The 27266-nt window shown below is 49.6% G+C and overlaps 1 protein-coding gene across 1 annotated transcript; it reads right to left on the bottom strand.

Annotated features, from left to right (window-relative positions):
* On the bottom strand, window positions 1-27266 carry CDC37 (cell division cycle 37). The gene is made up of 10 exons (XM_015414963.1): window positions 27060-27266; window positions 22486-22494; window positions 22310-22313; window positions 16099-16380; window positions 14771-14879; window positions 11158-11273; window positions 5337-5459; window positions 3328-3510; window positions 2325-2396; window positions 1-568 (listed from the first exon to the last, which is right to left on the bottom strand). The coding sequence occupies exons 1-10, from the start codon at window positions 27146-27148 to the stop codon at window positions 416-418; spliced, it is 1140 nt and encodes a 379-aa protein (XP_015270449.1). The 5' UTR covers window positions 27149-27266; the 3' UTR covers window positions 1-415.

The raw sequence follows: 27266 nt of genomic DNA, 5'->3' as shown, positions 1-27266 counted from the left end.
TTTTATTTGCTCAACAGCCTGACCTGGTCATCAAACAAAAAGATAATAACAGCGCGTTGGTAGCTATGACAACTGACTGGCGTCTCCACAGCGAGACAGAGAAGGCAGAGGTGCCGTGCCAAGCCCCCAGGGAGCCCGCACTGTGCCATGTGACCCCTCCAGATGAAAACCGGGCCGTCCACGGGCTTCCCAACAACGTCGGAGGGCTGGAGGTGGTGGTGGTGGGATGTTGTGATGTGGTGAGCGAGAGAGCCAGTCAGGAAAGCAGCTCACACAAATCATGAAGTGTCTACATTGGTCAAGCACGTAATCGCCAAAGGGTTTTGGAGCGAAAGAAAGAAAAAAAAACCCAACAACACGAGGTTGACAAGAGGCTGAAGGGGGCCGGCCGCTTTATAGACCGCCAGCCGCTCGTTCAGGGGCTGCCTTTGTCTCCCTCGCTGCCCTCCTTCTTTAGTTCTTCGTAGGCCCCTTCCAACTTCTCCCCTTTCTCGGCACCTTCTGCCCCACGGGCGTTTGGCACCCAGAGGCCCGAGTCGATGCAGCGCTGCATGTGATGTTTCGCTTCCTGGAACAGGACACAGAGAACAGGCTTCTTTCAGAAACGAACGCACTTCGGGAAAGCCTGAATTGGAATACGTTTCAGACGGGTTCGAGAGTAATCTAACCAAAGGGTTAGATCGCACTGAGCAGGGGTCCCCAACACAAGAACATAAGAGAAGCCAGTGTTGGTTCAGGCCAATGGCCCATCCAGTCCAACACTCTGTCACACAGTGGCCAAAAACACCAGGTGCCATCAGGAGGTCCAGCAGTGGGCCAGGACACTAGAAGCCCTCCCGCTGTTGCCCCCCCCACAAGCACCAAGAAGAAAGAGCATCCCTTGCCCCAGACTGAAAGATCCTATCTATACCTTGTGGCGAAAAGCCACTGATGGACCTCTGCTCCAGATGTTTATCCAATCCCCTCTTGAAGCCATAAGAGAAGCCAATGTTGGATCCGGCCAATGGCCCATCCAGTCTGACACTTTCTGTCACACAATGGCCAAAAATACCAGGGGCCACCAGGAGGTCCACCAGTGGGGCCAGATGGCACTAGAAGCCCTCCCACTGTTGCCCCCCCCAAGCTCCTATCTATACCACTGATGGACCACTGCTCCAGATGTTTATCCAATCCCCTCTTGAAGACATCCATGCTTGCAGCTGCCACCACCTCCTGCGGCAGTGAATTCCAGCTGTGCCCGTAGTGCTCTCTGACACCTTCCCTGTCTACCGCCATAGAGCAGACTCAGGGGTCCCCAATGCGGTGCCCGTGGGCACCCGGGCACCCACCAACACCTTTCCTGGCACCCAAGTACTCTTAGAAAGTGGGCATGGCCAGGTGGGGTTTTCTGCCCAGCAATGCTCTTTTTACTTGTGAATACTGTGGGAACACAATTAAAGAAGGAAATTTTTGGACCATAAGTTTATTTTATAATCACTGGGCTAGTGATTGCACTTTAAAGGTCTTATGTGCATATTTATCCTGTGCCTGGTGATTTTACTTCTGAACAATTTACTTTATGGTCCTTATTGAATCTATACTTTGTATACATTTCTGATTGTGTTTCTGTGAATATAATTATTGACCATCTTGCCACATAGGTATGACCTCTGAGGAAGGCCTAGTTGGCCGAAACGCGTAAGGTCAACTTTTTAAGCCCTTGATATTGTTATGTTTTATATACATTGGTTGTAATTGGGCCCCTATATATGTTTTAAAATTTGTTATTATCAATAAATACATGTACCTTTTTTTATGGGAAGGTTTTAATATTGGCCCTCCTTTTCACTAACCTTTGTTTGGTTTTACAGACCTGAAGAAAAACACTGCTTTGCCGGCTGCCGCCACAGCAAAAGGATCTTTGCTGTGGGACTGAAGGTCACCCGCGGCGGCCGGTTTGCGGCTGGCTTTACCTCCTACGGCAGTTGTTTTGAGGCAGCCGTTTTGCGGCTGTGCCCGCCACACTCTGTCTAAACTCCCAAGGCGCCTGCAGGCTCAAAAGGCTCAGGGACCAGACCTGTACTTACAGCGGGGCATCTCGGGGCCTGGCCCCCTGACTTACCACCAAGGCCCCCTCAACTTCCCATCCAGCCTAGGCGCTCCCTTGGGGGGGAGGGTGTGCGGGGGGGCCCTGACTTATTTAAAGGCCCCCTGGACCTCAGTAAGGACAGACGCGCCTGCGAATTGTCTGCAGGCCAGAGAAATGCCATGCGCCATTACGGGCACAGGCGACGCCTAGCAGAATGTCCCAAAGTGAGTGAGAAGACAGGGCCAAGGAGACTCACGGCGGGATCCATTTTGCTAATACTGTCCTGAAGCATCTGCACATCTTTCACGTCGAAGCACTTCTGGAGTTCCTGGGGGGAGAAAGAGATGGTTGTCGTCAGCAGGGGAGGTGATCCAGCAAGGACAAGCAACCTGTCCCCAGCGGCGGTACCCGCTACTCGGTTTCGACGGAGGCATGGAGCTCCGGAGTTATTCCAAGAGCACTGCCAGGAGGTTGCAAATGCGTCCACTGCGCTGGTGTCTGTGCAAGCACTTCGGTTCCAGTTTCGTTTATTGCGATGAGTCTCTTTCTGCACCTGGATGGCCTAGGCTAGCCCGATCTCGTCAGATCTTGGAAGCTAAGCAGGGTCGGCCCTGGTTAGTACTTGGATGGGAGACCACCAAGGAAGTCCAGGGTTGTTACGGAGAGGCAGGCAAGGGCATTAACACCTCTGAACGCCTCTTGCCTTCACCAGGATGGCCCGGCCTAGCCCAATCTCATCAGATCTTGGTCGCCAAACGGGGTTGGCCCCGGTTAGTCCTTGAATGGAAGACCGCCAAGAAAATCCAGGGGTTGCTAAGGTTGCTACGCAGAGGCAGGCAAGGGCATGAACACCTCTGAACGCCTCTTGCCTTGACCTGAACGGCACCGGCTAGCCCGATGTCATCAGATCTTGGTCGCCAAACTGGGTTGGCTCCGGTTAGTCCTTGGTTGGAAGACCGCCAAGAAAGTCTGGGGTTGCTACGCAGAGGTTGGCAATGGCAAACCGCATCTGTTTGTCTCTTGCCGTGAAAACCCGATGGGGTCACCGCAGAATGGCTGCAACTTGATGGCCGCCGCCGCCACCCCCCACCAGCCAAACAGCACTGTTTTATTGGAGGTCTCGTGCTCCTGGACTGCAAGGTCTCACACTGTACGATCTACCTGGAGCCTCAGTGCGAAAGGCAGGCTGTTGAGGGAAATACAAGAAACGAACGTGTTCTGGATGAAGCGAGACGGGCAGCTGCTCGGCGGCAACTTACGGGCGGCAGCGACTCGTACACTTCCACGGGGTCCAGGCCGCCGGGCCCCAGCCGCTTCTTCTGCTCCTCGTCTTCGTATTCCTTGATGGCCCTCTCGATGCGGGCCTTGGCTCGGCCCCGCACCCGCTCCCTGAAGGCCTCCAGCTCCTCGGTGAAGCCCTCCATGTACTGCTGGTCGGCGGTCTGAAGGGAATGGAGGGGGAGAGGGGAGTTCAGCCAACGCCCGGAGTTACGGTCTGCAGGAGGCCTCTCCCTGCCAGCCTGGGTTTGATTCCCCACTCCTCCCCGATGCAGCTGCTGGGGTGACCTTGGGCCAGTCACAAGAAATGTCCCCTCTAAGCCGCGGAGTCTCGCGAGCAAAGATTCTACTCCGTGAGCGACTGGCATTAAAGCTGCAAGTGAGCGATTTGGCTCCTGCATGAATTAGTCTGCTCTGGAAGCCAATGTGTGAGCCGGAGGCTAGGAAACTGTGAACTAGCTCACACTCACTCAGCTTAGAGGGAACACTGGTTACAAGTTCTCTCAGAGCTGTTGTCTCAAGGGCAGTCCTCAAGAGAGCTCTCTCGGCCCCACCCACCTCAGAGTGTCTGTTGTGGGGAGGGGAAGGAGGAGGAGATTGTGAGCCACTCTTAGACTCCTCCGGGTAGTGAAGGGTGGGGTATAAATCCAATCTCTTCCTCTTCTTGCTCTAACCCGGATGTCCCTGGCTAGCCTGATCTTGACAGATCTCGTAAGCTAAGCATAAGAGAACATAACATAAGAACATAAGAGACGCCAATGTTCAGTAGCAAACCACCTCTGTCCGTCTCTTGCCTTGACCTGAATTGGCCACGCTTGCCTGATCTCATCAGATCTTGGAAGCTAAGCAGGGTCGGCCCTGCTTAGTACTCAGATGGGAGACCACCAAGGAAGTCCCAAGGTTGCTACGCAGAGGCAGGCAGTAGCAAACCACCTCTGTCCGTCTCTTGCCTTGACCTGAATTGGCCACGCTTGCCTGATCTCATCAGATCTTGGAAGCTAAGCAGGGTCGGCCCTGCTTAGTACTCAGATGGGAGACCACCAAGGAAGTCCCAAGGTTGCTACGCAGAGGCAGGCAGTAGCAAACCACCTCTGTCCGTCTCTTGCCTTGACCTGAATTGGCCACGCTTGCCTGATCTCATCAGATCTTGGAAGCTAAGCAGGGTCGGCCCTGCTTAGTACTCAGATGGGAGACCACCAAGGAAGTCCCAAGGTTGCTACGCAGAGGCAGGCAGTAGCAAACCACCTCTGTCCGTCTCTTGCCTTGACCTGAATTGGCCACGCTTGCCTGATCTCATCAGATCTTGGAAGCTAAGCAGGGTCGGCGCTGCTTAGTACTCAGATGGGAGACCACCAAGGAAGTCCCAAGGTTGCTACGCAGAGGCAGGCAGTAGCAAACCACCTCTGTCCGTCTCTTGCCTTGACCTGAATTGGCCACGCTTGCCTGATCTCATCAGATCTTGGAAGCTAAGCAGGGTCGGCGCTGCTTAGTACTCAGATGGGAGACCACCAAGGAAGTCCCAAGGTTGCTACGCAGAGGCAGGCAACGGCAAACCCACCTCCGTTTGTCTCTATGCTCTGACCCGGATGTCCCTGGCTAGCCTGATCTCGACAGACCTCAGAAGCTAAGCAGGGTCAGCCCTGGTCAGTCCTTGGATGGGAGGCCACCAAAGAGATCCAGGGTCGCTACGCAGAGGCAGGCAACGGCACGCCACCTCTTTTTCTCTTGCCCTGACCTGGATGGCCCAGGCTGGGCTGATCTTTTCAGATCCCAGAAGCTAACCTTGGTCGGCCCCGGTGAGTACTTGGATGGGAGACCACCGAGGAAGTCCCGGGTTAGGGTGAGGCTATGCAGAGGCAGGCGGTGGCAAGCCACCGCTGATCGACTCTTCCCTTGGAAACCCTGTGGTTGTAAGTCGGCTGCAACCTGACGGTTCTACAGCCACTGTTTGACGGAGGACCGTCTCCCTCAACCCAGGCAAGGGGCTCACCTTGATCTTCGTGAAGAACTGCCGGAAACAAGCGCGGGGATCGACCTTGAGGCTCTTGGCCAGCTCCAGGATGAACTGCATCACAATCGTCTGGTGGGCCACCTGCTCCATCAGCCCGTGTTTCTGAGAACGGGGAGACAGAAAAGGCAGGTGAGCGGTTCGAGTGGCGCAAACACTGCCCCGCCCCCCCGTACCTCCTCAACAGCACGTTTGGCTGCGCCTAGCGTAGAAGCAGATACAGTTCACAAGTGAATATATCCCTAAAGATGTGAGGCCCTGGGAGGGGGAACTGTAAAACTTGATGGGACGGGACGGGGGGACAAGACGTCTATATGTATGTATCCCCCCTCCAGTCTATCTGGAAGAAAAAACAGGCGGTTTCAGGGAACACTGAGAAAAGTCCTTACTGCAGACTTTGTTTTCTCGTTTCAACTTTTGGTTTCTTTTCTACTGGTCCTGGTACTCTCCTCTTTTCAGGAGAGGGCAACCAGGATGGTGAGAGGGTTGGAATCCAAGTCTTACGAGGAAAGGCTGAAAGAGTTGGGTCTGTTTAGCCTGGGAAAGAGAAGGCTTAAGAGGGGACACGATTGCAGCCTTCAGTATCTGAAGGGCTGTCATGTAGAAGATGGAGCAGATCTAGTCTCTCTTACTCCGGATTGCAAGACTAGATCTAATGGGTGGGAATGACAGGGGAGTCATTACCGGCTAAATATCAGGAGAAACTTCCTAACTGTAAGAGTGGTTGAGCAGTGGGACAGACTGCCTCGGGAGGTGGTGGGTCCTCCTTCGCTGGACGTTTTCAAGCGGAGGCCAGACGACCATCTTCCGGGTATGTTGTAGGGCTATCTTTCAGCTATGCTCCTGCAGAGTGCAGGGGGTTGGACTAGATGACTTGCAAGGTCCCTTCCAACTCTGACATTCTATGATTCTATGATATACAAGCTAAGGTAAGTGGAGGTTTGCAGCTCTCTGAAGAGCTCCAGAAAGTGTGGAGTTATTCAGGATAAAATAGCTACACAAGTATTGTTGATGGAGACCCCAGGTTGTAAAAATAATTTTGTGAAAAAGTGGTACCCTTTTATAGATGAAGATATTGTACATTCCCCTCTGTGGAATGTACAATATCTTCAAAATATCTGGAACTTATCTTGTTTCAGGTCTACTCCTAATATATGTAATGCAAAACTAGGCTTTAGTCTGTGTATGTATATGTCTATATAATGTAGTTATGTTATGTTGTTGGTGCTTTGTTATGGTCGAATCAGTTAATAAACTTTTATATAAAAGAACTAGGTATATTTGCAATTTTGCTTGCGGAAACTACGATGCTTATCCTTTTAAATTCCGGAAATACATTTGTTTACATATAGGCTTCCGCTGAAATTCACACGTGGATTACAAAGGATGAGTCGATATAATCAACAGGATGGGACACTCGATAAACAGTGCGGTGAGATTAGGGTTGTAGATACAAACAGAAATCTAAAAAAAAGGACTGAAGCAACGCCTAAGTCTTAACACGACACAGTACATGACGCAAGAATTACACAGTAGGATCCTACTTACAGCAAGGTATACATAATAGGATAGACCGCAGTCCTTAATAATTTATCCAAGTATGGCGAACACAGCAACATTAAAAAGGCAAAGGTTTCCCTTGCTCGAAAGCCAGTCGAATCTGACTCTAGGGCTGCGGTGCTCATCTCCGTTTCAAAGCCGAAGAGCCAGCGCTGTCCGAAGACATTTCCGTGGTCATGTGGCCGGCATGACTAAACACCAAGGCACACAGAACGCTGTTCCCTTCCCACCGAAGCGCTGCCTATTTATCTACTTGCAATTTCTTGCTTTCGAACTGCTAGGTTGGCAGGAGCTGGAACTAGAGACGGGAGCCCTCCCTCCATCATGCGGCACACTCGGGTCTCGAACTGCTGAACTACCAACCTTCCACAGCCTGCAGTTCAGCATCTTAGCCACTTGAGCCACCGCAGCTCCTATGACAACATTACATGCTGAGTTATAAATGATGGCTTAATGTCATTAGAGTAGGAACATAAGATTAGTAAAGTAATATGTTTCATCTTTCCCCCCGAAATTCTGTTTTTTGCCTCCTGAGGCTTCACAGTTTGAAGAAAGGTTAAAGATGGTAGGGCTATTTAATCTGGAGAAAAGACGGCTGAGGGGTGACATGATCGAGGTTTATAAGATTATGCGTGGGATAGAGCAGGTGGGGAAAGAAGTCCTTTTCTCCTTTTCCTACAGTACAAGAACTCGTGGGCACTCCCAAGAAATTGCCGAGCAGTAGGATTAGAGCGGATAAAAGGAAGCCCTTCTTCTCCCAAGGACTCATTCACACGTGGAATTCACTGCTGCAAGAAGTGATGGCGGCTAAAAGCACAAGATTCAAGAGGGGACTGGATAAACATCTGGAGCAGAGGTCCATCAGTGGCTGTTAGCCACAAGGTATAGATGGAATGCTCCGTCTCGGGCAGTGATGCTCTGTCTTCTTGGTACTTGGGGGGGGGGCAACAGTGGGAAGGCTTTTGCAGTTCTGTTCCTGCTGGTGGACATCCCGATGGCCCCTGGGTTTTGGCCACTGTGTGACACAGAGAGTTGGACTGGAGGGGCCACTGGCCTGATCCAACATGGCTTGTCTTATGTCCTTATGTCTGGGGCAGTGATGCCCTGTTTTCTTGGTGCTTGGGGGGCCACAGTGGGGGGGCTTCTGGAGTCCTGGCCCCGCTGGTGGACCTCCTGATGGCCCCTGGGTTTTGGCCACTGTGTGACACAGAGTGTTGGACTGGAGGGACCATTGGCCTGTTCCAACATGGCTTCTCGTAGGTTCTAATTTCTAAAAACCCTCTAAAATCATTCTACGCCTCTGCCTCTCTTCTCAGCTTCTCCTTCCTGAATGATAAAAGGATTGGAACACTTTCCCTCTTAAGAAAGGTCAAAGCACTTGGGGCTCTTTAGCTTACAGAAACGACAGCTGAGGGGTGACATGATCGAGGTTTACAAGATTGTGCATGGGATAGAGCAGGTCGAGAAAGAAGTCCTTTTCTCCCTTTCTCACAATTCAAGAACTTGTGGGCACTCCATGAAATTGCTGAGCAGTTGGGTTAGAACAGATAAAAGGAAGTCCTTCTTCGCCCAAAAAGTGATTGACACATAGAATTCACTGCCACAGGAAGGGGTGGCAGCTACACGCATGGACAGCTTCAAGAGGGAATTAGATAAGCATATGGAGCAGAGGTCCATCAGTAGCTATTAGCCACCAAGTATAGATAGGAACTCTCGGTCTGGGGCAAGTGATGCTCTGTATTCTTGGTGGTTGGGGGGGGGGTAACAGTGGGAGGGGGCTCCTAGTGGTCCTGGCCCCACTGCTGGACCTCCTGAGGGCACCTAGTATATTTGGCCACGGTGTGACACAGAGTGTTGGACTGGATGGGCCATTGGCCTGGGGGGGGGCAACAGTGGGAGGGCTTCTAGTGTCCTGGCCCCACTGCTGGACCTCCTGAGGACACCTGGTATTTTTAGCCACTGTATGACACAGAGTGTTGGACTGGATGGGCCACTGGCCTGATCCAGCATTAGCTTCTCTGATGCTCTTATGAGACTGTGGGCACAGGAGAGCAGCTGGTCTGATTGCTGCTGGGCCCCCCGACGACCCCCCTTCCAGCTCCAACTCCCGAAACTGAGCTGAGCTCCAGCCCTGCCCGTCAAGAGATCCCACCCTCCGACTCTGAGGCCGGCCCATCCCTCGAGGCAGGCCGCTTGGCTGCAAGACAGCACCGACTGACCCGGCAGGACCAGACGTGCGACGACAGCTGACATAACTCTCGCGGCGGGGGAAACCAGAGCTCCGAAGCAGAGGCCGGCAGCTCGTTCTGTGCAGGATTTATGAGGACTGCCCACCTGCACAGCGACTGCTGCAAGGGCGAGTCCCTCTCTGCCTGGGAAGTTACCTGCTAGTGATTTTTATCGGTTATCTAACGTTGCCGGGGCTGGATGGATCGCGGCAGATCTCAGAAGCCAAGCGGGATGGGGAGAAAGCCAAAAAAGTCCGGGGTTGCTATGCAGAGGCAGGCAAGGGCAAACCCGCCTCTGTTTGCTTCTCGTCTTGACCTGGATGGCCCAGGCTGGCCCGATCTCATCAGGTCTCAGAAGCTAAGCAGGGTCGGCCCTGGTTAGTGCTTGGAGGGGAGACCACCAAGGAAGTCCAGGGTTGCTACGCAGAGGCAAGCTGTCATGATCTGGGCTGTGTTACCAGAGACCTACTAGGCCCAGAGAGCCTGGCTAGCAGTAGGTGAGGCTGGGCCTACAACTCCCAGAAGCCCCTGGGAGGTTTTGGAGCCAAAACGGACCAATGGGAAAAGAGGAGGGCTTGGAATAAAAGTTCTGGAGCGGCAGGAAGAGCTGTTCTTTCTTCCAGAGGGCAGAGCCAGAAGAGAGGCTGCTGCAGGGGGAAAACCCTCATCCTGAGGGAAGGGAGAGTAGAGTAAGGCCACTTGAGATAGTGAGGGAACAAGCCTGTGGGGCAAACCCTTCTCTTGTTTCCTGCCACCCTCCCCAAACTATCTTCCTTAAGCCATCCAGGTTCACAGCTTTGGAGCTCTGCTTGACACAGCAAACGCCTTAGAAAAGCAGGCCTGTCATGATTTGGGCTGTGGCACCAGAGGCCTACTAGGCCCAGGGAGCCTGGCTAGCAGTAGGTGAGGCTGGGCCTACAACTCCCAGAAGCCCCTGGGAGGTTTTGGAGCCAAAATGGACCAATAGGGAAGAAGAGGGCTGGGGAACAAAAGGGCTGGTGCCAGAGCAGACGCTGTTCTTTCTTCCCAGAGGGCAGAGCCGGAAGGAAGGCTGCTGCAGGAAGAGACCCTCATCCTGAGGGAAGGGTGAGTAGAGTAAGGCCACTTGAGATAGTGAGCTGAGGGACAGTCTATATTCAGACGCGTTGGGGCATTTGATTTCTTTTCTTTTCACCCACTTACTGTTATTATTCTGCACCTTGTTGTTTGACCTCCTACAAAATAAACCTTTTCCTTGTTTCACTCTGCCTGGTCCTCACGCCTGTTATTTGGCCTAAAGGGAGGTCTGAAGGTCTTGGGAGGGTGCTCTGGGCCTTCTCAAGGGAACCTAAATCCAGAGTGGTGGCAGCGTCAGGTGACACCCCACCTGAGCGGTGACACAAGCATCGGCAGATCACCTCTGAAGTCTCTTGTTTTGACCTAGATGGCAATGGCCAACCACCTCTGAACATCCTTTGCCCTGAAACGCTCATGAAGGGTCACCATAAGTCGGCTGTGATTTGACGGCACTGTACACATCCATATGTGTACACACACACACACACACACACACACACACACTTAATGTTCACCCCAGTGATCAATCTCATTATTTGCACCTTCAGTCGTAAGATGGGTTTCCAGATCCCAGAAACTGAAATAAATATGGGGAGAGACTTTTACGGATTTGTCTTGCGCAAGCAATGCCTCTTAGGGCGCAGGCACACGTGCTAAATAATGCGCTGTCACCGTAAAATCCAGCTGCAAAGTGTATTAAAAGTGGATTGGAAATCTATTATTTAGCCTGTCTCAGAACGTGATTATGAGACAGAGATGTTTGTCTTTATCCGTGCACTCGTAATAAATGAACACTTGAAGCTGATTAAACGACAGACCAGTGACATAACACAAAACCTGGTGGGGTCCGGCTATAACATCCCTGCGTTAGCGCTCTCTGAAGCGCGCTCTCTCTCTCCCCCTCTCCCACACCTTTCGGCGAGCCGGATCTCTGATGCATCACCGGGCTTCTCACTCACCTCTTCCACCTCCAGGTCGATACACCAGATGACTAAGTAATTGGCCGTCTCTTCGCACACGAGATGCGGGTTGTCGGACAAGTACTTCTGGCTGTCGTCCCAGCGGTGCAGCATCCCTGTGAAATGGGAAGAGGTCAGCCGTCAAGCCTGCTTTTGCTCTCGCGGGCTTTGGCACCAGGAATTTCACACAGCACGGACGGCCCCAGAAAGAACCACTGGCGGGCGATGCTCCCTCTAAGCTGTGGAGTCTTGTGAGCAAAAATTCTACTTTGTGAGCTCCTGGCATTAAAGTTGTGAGCGAGCGATTTGGCCGCTGCATAAATCAGTTGGCTCTGGAGCCCTCCTTCCTGAGCGGAGACCAAAATGTGTGAGCCGGAGGCTGAAAAACTGTAAGCTGGCTCACACTAACTCTGCTTAGAGAGAACACTGCTGGTGGGCTACAACTGCACACACCCGGTGATATTTTCACACGTACCGAATAACGCACTCTGCAAGTGGCTTTTACCGGGGGGCTTTCCTGCAGTCTCATGTTTCTCGCTTGTGTGATCCTGTTGCTTCCCGGGGGGGGAGGGGGGGTGTTGTCCTCTTCCACGCGTTTCCCTCCCTCTAGTGGTCAATTTAATATTACTTTGCTTTATGTCTGGCAGAAAAAAAACCTGCAGATTCAAACAGCAGGTTTTACGTTGGACATAAAGCGATGTAATATCAAATCGACTACTAGAAAGTGCAAAACACGTACCGGAAGGGAAGAAGGGAGAGAAGAGATTGGATTTATGCCTTGCCCTTCACTACCCAAAGGAGTCTCAGAGCGGCTGACAATCTCCTTTCCCTTCCCCTCCCCACCACAGACACCCCCTGTGAGGTAAAAGAAGAAGAAGAGATTGGATTCATACCCCGCCCTTCACTACCCAAAGGAGTCTCAGAGCGGCTGACAATCTCCTTTCCCTTCCCCTCCCCACAACAGACACCCTGGGAGGTAGGTGGGGCTGAGAGAGCTCTGAGAGAAACTGCTCTTGAGAGAACAGCTCTGAGAGAACTTGTGACTGACCCAAGGTCACACCAGCAGATGCATGTGGAGGAGTGGGGGAATCAAACCTGGTTCTCCCAGATTAGAGTCCGCGCTCCTAACCACTACACCCTGGAGAAACAGGAGCACAAGCGAGTAAAATAAGAATGCGGAAAACCCCTGTGTGAAATAGGAAAGTCCACTTGCAACAATCCCTAGAGTGCACTGGAAGGGGGCTGAAAGTGGATCATTCAGTGTGTGCGTAAACACCCAAGTGACTTGCATTCAGAAGTAACTGGGATGGATTAAGAGCGGGGAAGACACTGTTTCTCGGGGATACCCACAAACTTAAAGAAGTTTGATCCTTTAGGTAACTCGAGTATTAAAAACAGAGCATGAAGTAATTGGGAGGAGAGTTTTACGGATACCAGGGGCCATCGAAAAGACAAATCAATGGGTTCTAGATCATGCCAAGCCCTGAATTCCTCCCTAGAAACTAAAATGACGGAACTGGGGCTGTTGTACTTCAGTCACATCTTGAGAAATCGAGAGTCATGGGAGCAGACAGTAAGGCGAGGAAAAGTGGAAGGCAGGCAGGGAAAGAAGAAGACACGACAGGAGATGGATGGACTCCACCGGGGACGCCGCGACCCCCAGTTTGCAAGACCTGAGCAAGGGTTGCCACAGGTTGGAAGCAAGGCTCCCTCTAAGCTGTGGAGCCGTGTGAGCAAAAATTCTACTTTCTGAGCTACCGGCATTAAAGTGAGCGAGCGATTGGGCTACCGCATCACTTAAGTTTGCTCCGGAGCCCTCCTTCCTGAGCGAAGACAAAAATGTGTGAGCCGGAGGCTAAAAAACTGTGAGCTGGCTCAAACGAACTCAGCTTAGAGGGAACACGGGTTGGCAGCGACTCGACGATGCGTAACACACAGCACGAGAAGACAAAAGGGCCACGCGGACCTGGCCTGCAGACTCACCCCCTACCCGCTAAGCGCCAGTGAAAAGGGCTCCCACTTCAGAAAGCGGGCTTGATACAACCTGAACACCTGGCTGATGGTATTCAGGTAAGATCTGCAAGCTGGCAGTCTCCACATTCTATTTCCCCACCTGTTAATGTCAAGATCAGGCAACTATGAGTAAAGGAACCCTCCCCCTGCCAAAAACAAACACCCACAAAGGAATCTGGGGAGTTTGCCGCTAAAGGAATTCAACAGCAAAGGCTACTTTGAACACATTAGAAGCGGGAATTCAGCCAGGGCAGGATTCGACAACCCAGTTCACAAGGACAGAGCGGAAAATCCACCGTGATCCTGGGGAACCAGTCCAGGGGAGGGAACGTATGCTCATGAGAAGTCAGTGTGTTGTAGTGGTTAAGTGCGCGGACTCTAATCTGGGAGAATTGAGTTTGATTCCCCCACTCCTCCACTTGCACCTGCTGATGTGACCTTGGGTCAGTCACAAGCTCTGGCACAGCTGTCCTTGAAAAAGAGCAGTTTGTGTCAGAGTTCTCTCAGCCCCACCCACCTCACAGGGTGTCTGTTGTGGGGAGGGGGAGGGAAAGGAGTTTGTAAGCCGCTCTGAGACTCCAAGTGAAAGGCGGGGTATAAATCCAATCTCTTCTTCTTCTTCTCTCTTCTGTAGTGGGTGTCAAAAATGTGGCCCGGGGGCCGGATGAAGCCCCCCCCCGGAGGGCTTCTATCAGGCCCGCAGTGGAACTGGCTGTCTTCTGCTTCTTCTTCAAGTTCTGCTGCTGCGTCATCCTAGGTTTGCAGCCTACAGATACACACCTGAACAGCATACTCAAGATTGCAGCAGCATAAACATTTTGATGCAATAATTCAGAGCCAAGAGGTGTCCGTTATCAGACACTGTTAAATAAACAGAATGTTGCAAGAGTGCTAATGTTTTAAGCATGTTTTTATTTTAAGTAAAAAAGAAACCCTTTGTGTTTGTGTCCTTTATAAAGTTTATATCTCCGCTACCAGGTATTACATTTTATGACACACGTGGCCTGGCCCAAAAAGGCCTCGTTTATGTCAGATCCGGCCCTCGTGACAAAAGTCTCAGCAAAGGTGCTGACTGGCTCCTTGAGGTGTCTCACTGCAGGAAGCCCCTCTCCCATGCCTCCCAAACCCCCTTTTCTGCAGCCAGCAATGAAGCATCCCCCCCCCCCCGAAATATTTAGTTAGACTTACAGTCCGGTCATACTGTCTATATCCATGCAGACCACCGATCTGTGTCTAAACGAGCCACACTGACCTTCACTGTGATAAAAAGCTAACGCATGTGGCCAGTGGTCCCACGAGACGGCAATCCGGAAAGGATTCGTGAACTGAAACAGGAGAACTGATCACCCAGCGACGACCAGTGTTCCCTCTAAGCTGAGTCAGTGAGAGCTAGCTAACAGTTCTTTTAGCCTCCGGCTCACACCTTTTTGTCTCGGCTCAGGAAGGAGGGCTCCAGAGCAAACGAATTCATGCAGCAGCCAAATGGCTCGCTCACAACTTCCATGCCGGCAGTTCACAAAGTAGAATTTTTTGCTCACGAGACTCCACTGCTTAGAGGGAGCACTGGAGACGACATGGGCAAACTCTGCCTCCAGCTTACCAAAGTGTTTGATTTGCTTCTCGTACTTCTCCACGAAGGTTTTATGCTTCTTCTCCTTCTGCTCTTCAGACTCTTCTTCCGGTGACTCGGCCTTGACGTTGAAGACGCTCTGGAACGACAGCAAGAAGTCCGGTCAGTGCGCGGCTGGGACTGTTTGGCTAGACAAAGGCTGCTAAGACCAGAGTCCCACCCTAGCTTCCACTGATCTTTTTGAGCCGGTGCGCACCTCTGGAATCCTGACACGGAGCAGCGGGCACAGCCACAAAATGGCTGCTGCGGGAGGCGGAGCCAGACACAACGTGGCTGCCGTGGCTCACCTTCAGTCACGCGACAAAGATCCTTGCGCTGTGGCGGCTGATGCTGCCAAAGAGATCTCTTTAAAGAGCGGCACAGCCAATCAAATCGCCAACGGCCAATCAGAAACCTTGCTGGGTGAAAGCCCCACCCACTTTCTAAAACTACTTGATGGGGAAAGTGTCCATGGGGGCTTCGAGCAGAGCCTTTTAAGTGGCAGCCCCAGAATTATGGAACAGCCTTCCCGGAGAATGTGTCCGGCACCTTCACTTTTGATCTTTAGGAGGGAGCCAAAGACGGTTTTATTTAAGACTCCATTTGATTGAAGCAGCCCCAAATTGTGAATTTTAAAATTGGGCTTCATCTGCTTTTACCCAAACTATTTTTTATCTACTTTTACCCAAACTATTTTATGTATTTTATTTATATTGAAAGCTGCCTTAGGTTCTATCAGAAGAAACGTGGCTCACGGCATTCAGATTTGTATGTATGTATGTATGTATGACATAGGTTAAAAGGTAAAATATTACCGGTATAACTGTCATATATGTATGTATGTCTATTTGTTGTGTTTTGTTTGAAAAATAATTTAAAAATTCAGGAAGAAGAAGGGCTAATAAATGCTTTAAGTAAATCAATAATAAATAAATGACCCCCCCCCCCAATCCAAATGCTACAGAGCTAAATCCAAATCTCACAGCTGTGTTACAAAACCCACACGCTATGCTAGTCACATAATTATGCTATAGAAAAGAGCAAGAGTCCAGTAGCACCTTAAAGAGTAACAAAATCTGTGGGGAGGGCCGAGCTTTCGGGAGCCGTCACTCACTTCTTCAGATAGCAGTGACTCACGAAATCTCTCACCCTGACGCAGATGTTGTTAGTCTTTTAAGGTGCTGCAGGTCTCTCGCTCTCTTCCACTGCTACAGACAAACGAGGCTACTCGTCTCGATCTACGATCATGCTGGTCGCGTAATTCGCTCTCGTGGCAGAACGGGGGGCCCGGCTCACCGCGAGGAGAAGCCTGGTTTCACCTTACTGAAGCCGTCTTTGCTGAGGGTGTCCACGTTCCAGGGCATGCTCTTCTCTTTCTTCCGGAGGTCGGCCGCCTTCTCCTCCCAGTTCTTCTCCTCTTTCTTGAGCTGCTGGGCTTCCGCCTGCAGCCTCTGCAGCTCGCTCCTGGAGCCCTCCGCGCTCGACAGCTCCAGCTCTTTCACCTTCTTCTGGCACTCGGCTAGTTTCCGCTTGCAATCCCGGCAGCCTTTGTCCACCTCCTCTTTCTCCTTCTGGAACTGTTCCATTCGCTCGACCCGGGCCTGGGAGACAATCATTGAGACACAGGTGTTCACCCGTTTCCCCTGCTGCATCGGCACAGTCGACCTTAGGGGGTCCCCAAACTTTTTGATTGTGCCACCGCCTTTGGAATTCTGACTACGAAACAGCTGCCACTAGAGATGTGACGGCCCGGGGAAAAACCGGTTTCCCCCCATTTTTTCCCTGGAGCCTTTTTTTGTTTTTTCCCGAAAAATTGGAAAAAGGAAAAGAAAATTGATTATGGAACGTTTTATTTTAACATAACGAATAAAATATTTTAAGACAAAGGTGTTCTAAAAAATACGTATGGCATCAGATGTGTTGTGATGTTCTGCCAGTGTATCTGGCGTAGGTATGTAAAATTTCCAGAAATTTTGAAGCTCGGAAAAAAACCTGGGTTTTTTCAGGGTTTTTTCGAGGGGAAACGGAAATTTTCGGGAAAATTGAAAAAAATGCTACATTAGCATTTCTTTTGTCTTTTCTAGATTGAAAGTCATCTTTTTTAGGAACTTTAGGAACAAAATATGACTATGGACATTTTTACTTGGCATGAAATTATCACAACTAGCATATTAAAAATATAGTGTATCCAAACAATTATTACAAACAGAATACCCACCCACATGCAAAAACAAAACAAACTTTTTTATTTTCTTCTGACAATAGTACCTCCTAAAGGAAGAAATGCGTCTTGTTCTTGCATTGAAGAGTTCAGTTTGTAACCTAGGACTTGCTTGTCCTCAGTGCACAGAAATTAGATCAATCTGATTTAGATCAATATATATGGTATCAGATTGATCTAATTTCTGTGCACTGAGGACAAGTAAGTCCTAGGTTACAAATGGAACTCTCCAATGCAAGAACAAGACGCATTTCTTCCTTTAGGAGGTGCTATTGTCACAAGAAAAGAAAAAGGTTTCCATTTTGTTTTTGCATGTGGGTGGGTATTCTGTTTGTAATAATTGTTTGGATACACTATATTTTTAATATGCTACTTGTGATAATTTCATGCCAAGTAAGAATGTCCATAGTCATATTTTATGTTCCTAAAGTAACAGAATGACTTTCAATCTAGAAAAGACAAAAGAAATGCTAATGTAGCATTTTTTTCATTTTCCCCGAAAATTTCCGTTTTTTTCCGAGCTTCAAAATTTCCGGAAATTTTACATCTCTAGATGGGAGACCACCAAGGAAGTCCAGGGTCGCTACATGGAGGTAGGCAACGGCAAACCACTGCTGTTGGGTCTCTTGCCTTGAAAACACTATGGGGTTGCCATAAGTCGGTGGAAACTTGGCAACAAAAGGGGGGGGGGGAGTACCGCTAAAGAGTGGCTGTGGTTTCTTGATCGCGATATTCAGAAAGCAGCACAAGAACATTTCAGTCTCTCAGAACACTCCGCTGTGAAAGTCGCTGTGCTCCCACAAAAGGACCTCGGCGGCGAGTTCCCAGCACGGAATTGTTGAATGAGAACCTAACAAATCGGATTACACTCAATGCGGACGTAATCAGGACTGTAGGGGGGAAATAAAGTTTCACTACAGGAGTAACGTGACCCAAACTAACAGCATTGCCAGCTAAGGCTCTTGCGACAGGGTCACTCTGCCCTGACACCACATATGCGTTCGAACTATGCACAGAAATTTGCCAGAATTACTGCTGCTCCGTGTAATTCATCTTTTCCTCTTTGTCTTTTACCCATCTCTGTTCCCATAAAACTCTACCGAACAAGGACAACACTTCCAACAATCTCATGGCAGGCTTCACATAGTGTAGCGGTTAAGTGCGCAGACTCTAATCTGGGAGAACTGGGTTTGATTCCCCACTCCTCCACTTGCAGCTGCTGGATGACCTTGGGCAAGCCATAGTTCTAATAAGAGCTGTCCTTGAAAGGACAGTCCTTGAAAGAGCTCTCTCGGCCCAACCTACCTCACAGGGTGCCTGTTGTGGGGAGGGGAAGGGAAAGGAGTTTGTAAGCTGCTCTGAGACTCCGAGTGAAGGGTGGGGTATAAATCCAATCTCTTCTTCTTAGGCCATAATAAAGCTATTAAAGCCTTTACAACGCTACAGGACTTTTGATAGTGCGCTCTTTTGAGTAACAATGCTCTGGCTGCCAAAATCTTGCCTACGGGGCTACGTGTTCGACAGAAATGAGTCATGCCTGTGAAGGATGCGTACCTCTGGAATGTTATCAGGGACTTACTATTTGGAGTCCATAAAAGTCTTCCCAGATAAAGAAGAGAGAAGAAGAGATTGGATTTATACCCCGCCCTTAACTTGGAGTCTCAGAGCTGCTCACAAACTCCTCTCCCTTCCCCTCCCCACAACAGACACCCTGTGAGGTGGGGGTGGGGCTGAGAGAGCTCTTGACAGAAACGGCTCTTTTTCAAGGACAGCTGTGCCAGAGCTTGTGACTGACCCAAGGTCACATCAGCAGGTGCAAGTGGAGGAGTGGGGGAATCAAACCCGGTTCTCCCAGATTAGAGTCCGCGCACTTAACCACGACACCAAACTGGCGTAAAGAGTTTTTTTAGACTCAAGCACGGTGCATAAGTCACAAGTTCTTTCAGAGCTGTTCTCTTAAGAGCAGTTCTCAGTCAGCAACCTCTCACAGGGTGTCTGTTGTGGGGGGAGGAAGGGAAAGGAGACTGCAAACCACTCGGAGACTCCGAGTGAAGGGCGGGGTAGAAATCCAATCTCCTTTCTTCTTTTCCTTTGTTTCCCAGGAGGCTTCAAAACTCTGCTAAGTGCTGCGGCCTTCTGCTGCCGATAACCCTGTATGTGACTTTTGTCTTATATGTCTTTGGCCCTTTGGAACGTTTATACCGTATAAAATTCTAAATAGGGTACCTGTAACTAGTCTCCTTGACTCTCTGAGTCACTCTAGTTTTCCCGTGACTTTCCTGACCCCAGAGACAGAAAGGAAGGGCTGTGTCGTGTACGTCAGATGCTTAGCAACAGACTTGACTTGAGAATTACGTTAGCTCCAATGAAAGAAAAACGGTACTTGCTTGTGGTTGTTCTGGCCAACCACCCACCGTTATGGGTCTTGACGGAGCAACCAAGGATACCCTTTATAGAAGTACAAGTGAAGAAGAAGAAGAGATTGGATTTATACCCTGCCCTTCACTACCCGAAGGAGTCGCAGAGCGGAGGAAGGATTGGTTTTTATACCCTGCTCTTCACTACCTGAAGGAGTCTCAAAGCGGCTTACAATCACATTCCCTTTCTCCCCACAACAGACACCCTGTGAGGGAGGTGGGGCTGAGAGAGCTCTTTCCAGAGCTGCCCTTGAGAGAACAGCTCTGACAGAACTTGTGACTGACCCAAGGCCACCCAGCTGGCTGCATGGGGAGGAGTGGGGGAATCAAACCCAATTCTCCCAGATTTGAGTCCGCACACTTAACCACTACACCAAACTGGCTCTATTTATGTATTGGGGTTGTGTTGAAATAGTCTATGTTGAATATTGAAAGTGTTTTCTGTCTTAACAGTGTGTAACAAAATAAATTGAGTTTTGGCTTAGAACAACTCTCTCTCTCCCCCCCCCTGAAGCATTTGGGATCCCTGCCGGCTTCTCTCCCCAATGAACACAGGTTCCTGCACTCCCAGTTTCCCCAGCACTCATATTCATTGCCTGGAGTCCCATCTGCACAAATCTAAAGGCAGTTACAGTGGAAGTAGAAACATCACCCTGCCAACAAAAGTCCGCATGGTCAAAGCCATGGTATTCCCAGTAGTCATGTATGGCTGCAAGAGTTGGACTATAAGGAAGGCCGAGCGCCGAAGAATAGATTCTTTTGAACTATGGTGCTGGAGAAGACTCTTGAGAGTCCCTTGGACTGCAAGGAGATCCAATCAGTCAATCCTAAAAGAAATCAACCCTGACTGTTCCCTGGAAGGCCAGATAATGAAACTGAAGCTCAAATACTTTGGCCACCCAATGAGAAGGGAGCACTCACTGGAGAAGACCCTGATGCTGGGAAAGACTGAAGGTCAAAGAAGACGGGGACGGCAAAGGAGGAGATGGTGAGATAGGGTCATCGATGCAACGAACATGAAGTTGAGCCAACTTCAGAGGACAGCGGAAGACCGGAAGGCCTGGCGTGACCTGGTCCTTGGGGTCGCAAAGAGTCGGACTCAACTGTGTGACTGAACAACAACAACAGTGGAAGCAGGCAGAGAACCCCCAAGCATGGAAGCAAAATGGGGAAGCAAAGGGACACTGTCAAGCAGATGCAGATGCAGGGAGATGCCTCTCTCGACCACCTCTTCTCAGGCCTTCCAAAACCTGCGCTTTTGACCCTGAGCCCAGGTCTACGAGCTTGGAAGAGGCTTGAGAGAAGCTGACAGGCAGTAGGTGAGAAGGGAATACTTCTTGACACAGCCAGTGGTTAAAATGTGGAATTTCAAATTTATGGACAAGAAAGAAAAAATTCACTCTGTTGAAAAGGCACGTGAATTTCTGCATTGACGTAGTTGCCCAGCAGGAGAAAAAGAAGAAGAGGAGGAGGAAGAAAGTGAAGAAGAGGGAGCAGCGGTATCTTCAGACGAGAACTCAGACTCTAAATGGGGGGCGGCAGCCCCAAAGACAAGCTACCACTTGAGAAAGAAAAAGTATAAAAAATGAGATGTTACTGCACTCTGAAATCTCTTACACTGTTTTGTTATAAGTACTTCTTTTATTACTCTTTAAAAGTCAGATACGGTGGTGTTTAGATTTTTACTTAAGTATTAATAGATTATCAGATGATCTCATTCAATGAATTGGAATCAAATGTTGAGTTAAAAGCTAACTTGTTAAACAGTATGTATGACCACCATCTCTTGGGTTTTTAGTGGGTTTTCTTTACTTTCTCCTATAGTTTGTAGATCCCCTCCCTAATTTCGTTGTGGTTTATAGAAAATGCAATAAAAAATCCCTTACAGGGGGCATAAAAACAAACAAACAAAAAGTGGAATTTGCTGCCAGAGGAGGCAGTGATGGCCACAGGCAAAGATATCCTTAAATGGGGATTCATTTGCAGAGGATGGGTCTATCAGTGGCTATTAGCCACAGTTACTAAAGTGAACCTCCACGCTCAGAGGCAGTCAAATTCTGATTCCCAGTGCCAGGAGGCAATATAAGGGGAAGGTCTCAGCCTCTCTGCCCAGTTGTTGGCCCTCCAGAGGAACTGGTTGGCCCCTGTGTGAGACGGGATGCTGGACTAGAGGGACCCTCCCTGGTCTGACCCAGCAGGGCTCTTCTGGTGTTCTTATCAGGGGAAGGCCTCGGCCTCTCTGCCCTGTTGCTGGCCCTCCAGAGGAACTGGCTGGCCCCTGTGTGAGACGGGAGGCTGGACTAGAGGCACCCTCCCTGGTCTGACCCAGCAGGGCTCTTCTGGTGTTCTTACCAGGGGAAGGCCTCGGCCTCTCTGCCCTGTTGCTGGCCCTCCAAAGGAACTGGTTGGCCTCTGTTTGAGACAGGAGGCTGGACTAGATGGACCCTTTCTGGTCTGATCCCGCAGGGCTCTTCTGATGTCCTTATCAGGCAGACACCCCTGCATCCAGCAAGAGAGATGTTTTATGCTTTAATCCTGCCAGGCTAAAATTTCCAGCCTACGTATAAGGAGGTCAGAACAGATGAGTCTCTCTTCTTACCTCATGGGCTATGAATAGTTTAAGCCGGGGTTTAAGCATGTTTAGCATCATGTTGCCTCTGAACCTGGGCATCGCCACCCTCGCTCTTTTCATCTGCGTTGGTTCTCAGACGTTGGCCAACAACATACTGATCCTGAGACGGACGGGGCTGCCAGTCTTCTGAATCAATAACCATTATGCTTTTCATTGGAAAACAATAGTGGTCCCATGCAATGCTCCCTCTAAGCTGTGCAGTCTTGTGAGCAAAAATTCTACTTGGTGAGCAACCAGAATTAAAGTTGTGAGCAAGCGACTTGGCTACTGCATAAAATAGTTTGCTCTGGAGCCTTCCTGAGCGAAGACAAAGATGTGTCAGCCATAGGCTAAAAAACTGTGAGCTAGCTCACACTAACTCAGCTTAGGGGGAACACTGGTCCCAGGCAACATTTTTAAAGCAAATATTAATGAAGAAGCCAAACAGTTTCTAGACTGGGGCCATCTACTGTAACAGGAACTGGGTTCTGGATGCTTGTCTGGCTGGACACCAGATGTGCTCACAAAGGGAAAAGAGAAAGGATTTCAGTGGAAGCGTCTTCTGAGGCGGCTGTTGCTCATGAGACATTTGATAAGATTTGGCAAACTCTGATAGGAAAAATAGATGAAGAAGAAGAGATTGAATTTATACCCCACCCTTCACTTGGAGTCTCAGAGCAGCTTACAAACTCCTTTCCCTTCCCCTCCCCACAACAGACACCCTGGGAGGTGGGTGGGGCTGAGAGAACTCTGACACAAACGGCTCTTTTTCAAGGACGGCTGTGCCAGAGCTTGTGACTGACCCAAGGTCACATCAGCAGGTGCAAGTGGAGGCGTGGGGAATCAAACCCAGTTCTCCCAGATCAGAGTCCGCACACTTAATCACTAACCAAACTGGCTCTCATACTGTTTCTGAAAGGCTTCCAGGTTTGTGGTTGTCCGTCTGCTCCCAGCATGAAAAACAGCACATTTCTAGATTAGTAGCATACATTATTTTAGGGTTTTTTAAAATGCATTTAGAACTTATATAAGAAAGTAAGAAGGGGGACGGGGGCCCCCTGTCTTTCTAGCGTCCGTTGTCTTCTCCCTACAACGAGCTTCCCTCCTAGTTTCTCTATAAATGTAAATGACCAGGGTCTCTGGTCAAGGTCTTTCTCTTCACCTCCTGCCTGGTCCTTTTAACTGGAGATGCCGGGGGATTGAACCTGGGACCTTCTGCATGCCAAGCAGAGGCTCTACCGCTGAGCCAGGGTCTGTGGTCAAGGTCTTATCACCTCCTGTCTGGCCATTTTAACTGGAGATGAAGAAGGTCCCAGGCTCAATCCCTGGCATCTCCAGTTAAAAGGACCAGGCAGGAGGTGATGAGAAAGACCTTGACCTGAGACCCTGGCTCAGTGGCAGACCGTCTGCTTGGAATGCAGAAGGTCCCAGCTTTGATCCCTGGCATCGCCAGTTAGAAGGACCAGGCAGGAGGTGATGGGAAAGACCTCAGCCGGAGACCCTGGGGAGCGTCTGCCAGTCCGAGCAGACAACACTGACCCTGATGGACTAAGGGTCTGAATCAGTACATGGAGGCTTCATCTGGAGCTCCCCTAAGAATCCCAAAAGTTCAGTTAAAATTGGCAAAGCCCTGGCTAACTGGAGCCAGAGCTGGGGGAGGGAAGTTGGACCCAGCAGAGAGGTGCCGCTTCCCTCTCTCCCGCTCCTACCCCTGGTGAGTCCCTCTCTTGTAATGTATATTTTCCAAAACCTCTCCATGCCTTTCTGAAATACCTTACAATTTCACAAACAGAGGTTTCTTTAGAAAAGCCATGGTGAATTTCGCATCCCCTGTGACAGTTACACATGACGAGAAAAGGAGCATCAGAAAGTACTGATGCCCCCTGCAGTGACTCACACCCTCAGCAATTCAAACTGGCCGCTCCAGATTCACCACCTAAAGCCTTAACAACCTATCAACGGAAAGCTGCCGCTTAGATCAATCTATCCATGTTGCATGAGGCTCCTACACTACTTCAGATCTCCCCTTCCAGATCTGAAATGGTTTTTGCAAGCATGTGGTGGCAAGAGTGCTAAGGGGGGTGGGGGGGAAGGGACATATACAGTGCAGGAAGAATAACGGACACACCCAAAGGTGAATGAGGATCATCTTGGGTGTGTGAGGCATTTGCATGGCAAGCTGCAACTCGCGTATCCACCGTCCAGTTGCCACCCTGTCGGGTACCTTGAGGGCAAATAGGAGTGTACATGCAGGGGGACTTGGCCTAGGAAGAGAAGAGATTGGATTTATACCCCGCCCTTCACTACCCAAAGGAGTCTCAGAGCGGCTGAAAAACTCCTCTCCCTTCCCCTCCTCACAACAGGCACCCTGTGAGGGAGGTGGGGCTGAGAGAGAGTTCTTTGCAGAACTGCCCTTGAGAGAACAGCTCTTGTCAGAAGTACGGCTTGCCCAAGGTCATCCAGCCAGGTGCAAGTGGAGGAGTGGGGAATCAAACCCGGCCCTCCCAGATTATAGTCCGTGCACTGAACCACTACACCAAACTGGAATCCATTAAGAAGAGGAGATTGGATTTATACCCCGCCCTTCACTACCCAAAGGTGTTTCAGAGCGGCTTACAAACTCCTTTCCCTTCCCCTCCCCACAACAGACACCCTGGGAGGTAGGTGGGGCTGAGAGAGCTCTGGCAGAAAAGGCTCTTTTTCAAGGACAGCTCTTATCAGAACTACGTCTTGCCCAAAGTCATCCAGCAGGTGCAAGTGGGGGAGTGGGGAATCAAACCCGGTTCTCCCAGATTAGAGTCCGCGCACTTAACCACTACACCAGACTGGCTCATCCCTTCAAGAAAAGGAATCAAAGTTGCTCTACAGCCTTCTGCTCTTCAAAGCGAAAGGTCCATGCCCACCATCCTACGCATACGTCTTTGGGAGTTACTGAACTCAGTGGCATTTTTTTTCAAATGTCCATAGAACCAGAAGGCAAAAGCCTTTTATTTATTTTTACCTAGGGTCACCAGCTCTGGGTTGGGAAATTCCTGGATAAAATGGTAGAAATGTTGAGTTACGGTTGCTATAGTACAGGGGTGGCCAAACTGCAGCTGGGGAGCCACACGTGGCTCTTTCACACACTCTAATTTGATGTTAATAAAAAGCAAAAGTGCATATTTTTCAGTTTAAAATGCGTGTGCAATATTTGTTCATAGAATCACAGAATGTTAAGAGTTGGAAGGGACCTTGCAGGTCATCTAGTCCAACCCCCTGCACTCTGCAGGAGCACAGCCAAAAGAGAGCCCTACACAGAATCATAGAATGTTAGAGATGGAAGGGACCTTGCAGGTCATCTAGTCCAACCCCCGCACTCTGCAGGAGCATAGCCAAAAGAGAGCCCTACACAGAATCACAGAATGTTAAGAGTTGGAAGGGACCTTGCAGGTCATCTAGTCCAACCCCCTGCACTCTGCAGGAGCATCACCAAAAGAGAGCCCTACACAGAATCATAGAATGTTAGAGATGGAAGGGACCTTGCAGGTCATCTAGTCCTACCCCCGCACTCTGCAGGAGCATAGCCGAAAGAGAGCCCTACACAGAATCACAGAATGTTAGAGTTGGAAGGGACCTTGCAAGTCATCTGTGTGGCCGTTACATTAAGCAAGTCTGGCCACCCCTGTTACGGTAGATTTTAAAGTTATTACGTTATCTAACTTTCCTAAAGACTCAAGTACCTGAGTCAAGGATTGTCCTTTATATTTGCAAAAAAATGACCTTCATACTATGTTTCGGTAATTTTACCTTTTATTCTTTCCCCTCCCCCTTTTTAAATTCTGTATGCCCTCAAAAAGTTCAACAACTGGTTTAATAAAATCTGGGACCACTACATTATGGAGAAGACCACTGACCGATTGCAGCAATCTGAAATATATCCTAAACAGTCAAGTTTTAATGAGAAATGGCTCCCATTCTTGGAAAATATTCTAAAAACAGAATGCCAACCATCCAATCCAATCTATCTCACTCTTTTACACTCATAAAGCGCGCTTTGTATAAGCGATACCTCTATAGTTTAGACACCTCACTGACTAGTTGTGGATTCTTGCATCAACTCTTAGACACCACAAATTACATACACTTATCACGCTGAGTCTGGTTTAAAGTTATTTAACAGATAACTGGGTGGTTAAAATATAAATAACTTAGCATAACCAACTATGTTCAATGTATTACTAGCATCTTAGATTAATATTGAAATAAGCGGATGTATTGATCTCCCACTCTTGGGGTTTTAGTTATTAGTGGGTTTATTTTCTCTCTCCTTAGAGGTAGTTTCCCTTCCTATTTTTTCAGTTGTAGTTTGTAGTGTTGTGAAAAAATCAATAAAAAACTCCCCTTAGGGGGATGCAAAAAATAAAAGTATTCGTTGATCTTATATTTTATAACAAATCTATAAGGGTAAAATGTGTTTAGTGATTTTGATATTATGATTCGTTCCTGATGTGTATCATTGTATGTATCTATGATCCTTTCTATATTGGTGAAAAACAATAAAGAATAAATTGGGGAAAATAAAATAAAAGTTCAGAACAAAAATTGCAAAATAATTCACTGGAAACCCAGAACCCGGAAGGGCCAAGAACAGTTTCTGGGGGTATAGGTAAGGAAAGAAAAAAAAACCCTCTTCCCTATGTAAGCCTGGGAAAAAGTAAGGGGAGATCCTTCCCTCGCCCCACAGGGTGGATTTTTTTAAAATTCCCAGGGAGGTTTTAAAAGACAGCACCAGAACAGGACTTCTCCTACCCGCAGGACCTGAAGCCCAGGAAATTTCTGGGAATCTGAAGGGTGGAGCCTGGGGGAAGGAGGAACCTCCAGTGGGGTGCAATGTCAGAGAGCCCCCCTTCCAAAGCAGCCATTTTCTCCAGGCGGGGCGCATCCGCGTGGCCTGGAGACCAGTTGCAATTCCGGGAGATCTCCAGGCTCCGCCGGGAGGGTGGCACCCTTAGTCGGGAGAGGCGGATTTCGGTCCCTCGCTCACCTGGTGGCTGGAAGAGACTGGGCGTGTCGATGTTGGGGTGGGTGTCGTGCGCATCGTCGGACACCTCGATGTGGTCCCAGATGCTGTAGTCCACCATGGCAACCGCCGCCACTGCCACAGTCGACGCCACGACCTCCGCCTCGCGGCCTTCGCCGGCGCCTTCCCCCTCACGCACTTCCGCTTCGCCCCACTTCCGGTACCACACGCGCGACGGG

The sequence above is a fragment of the Gekko japonicus genome, unplaced genomic scaffold, assembly GCF_001447785.1.
Source record: "Gekko japonicus isolate JY-2015 unplaced genomic scaffold, Gekko_japonicus_V1.1 scaffold3809, whole genome shotgun sequence".
In the NCBI taxonomy this organism is placed as follows: domain Eukaryota; kingdom Metazoa; phylum Chordata; class Lepidosauria; order Squamata; family Gekkonidae; genus Gekko; species Gekko japonicus.
This window is presented reverse-complemented; position numbering and strand designations above follow the sequence as displayed.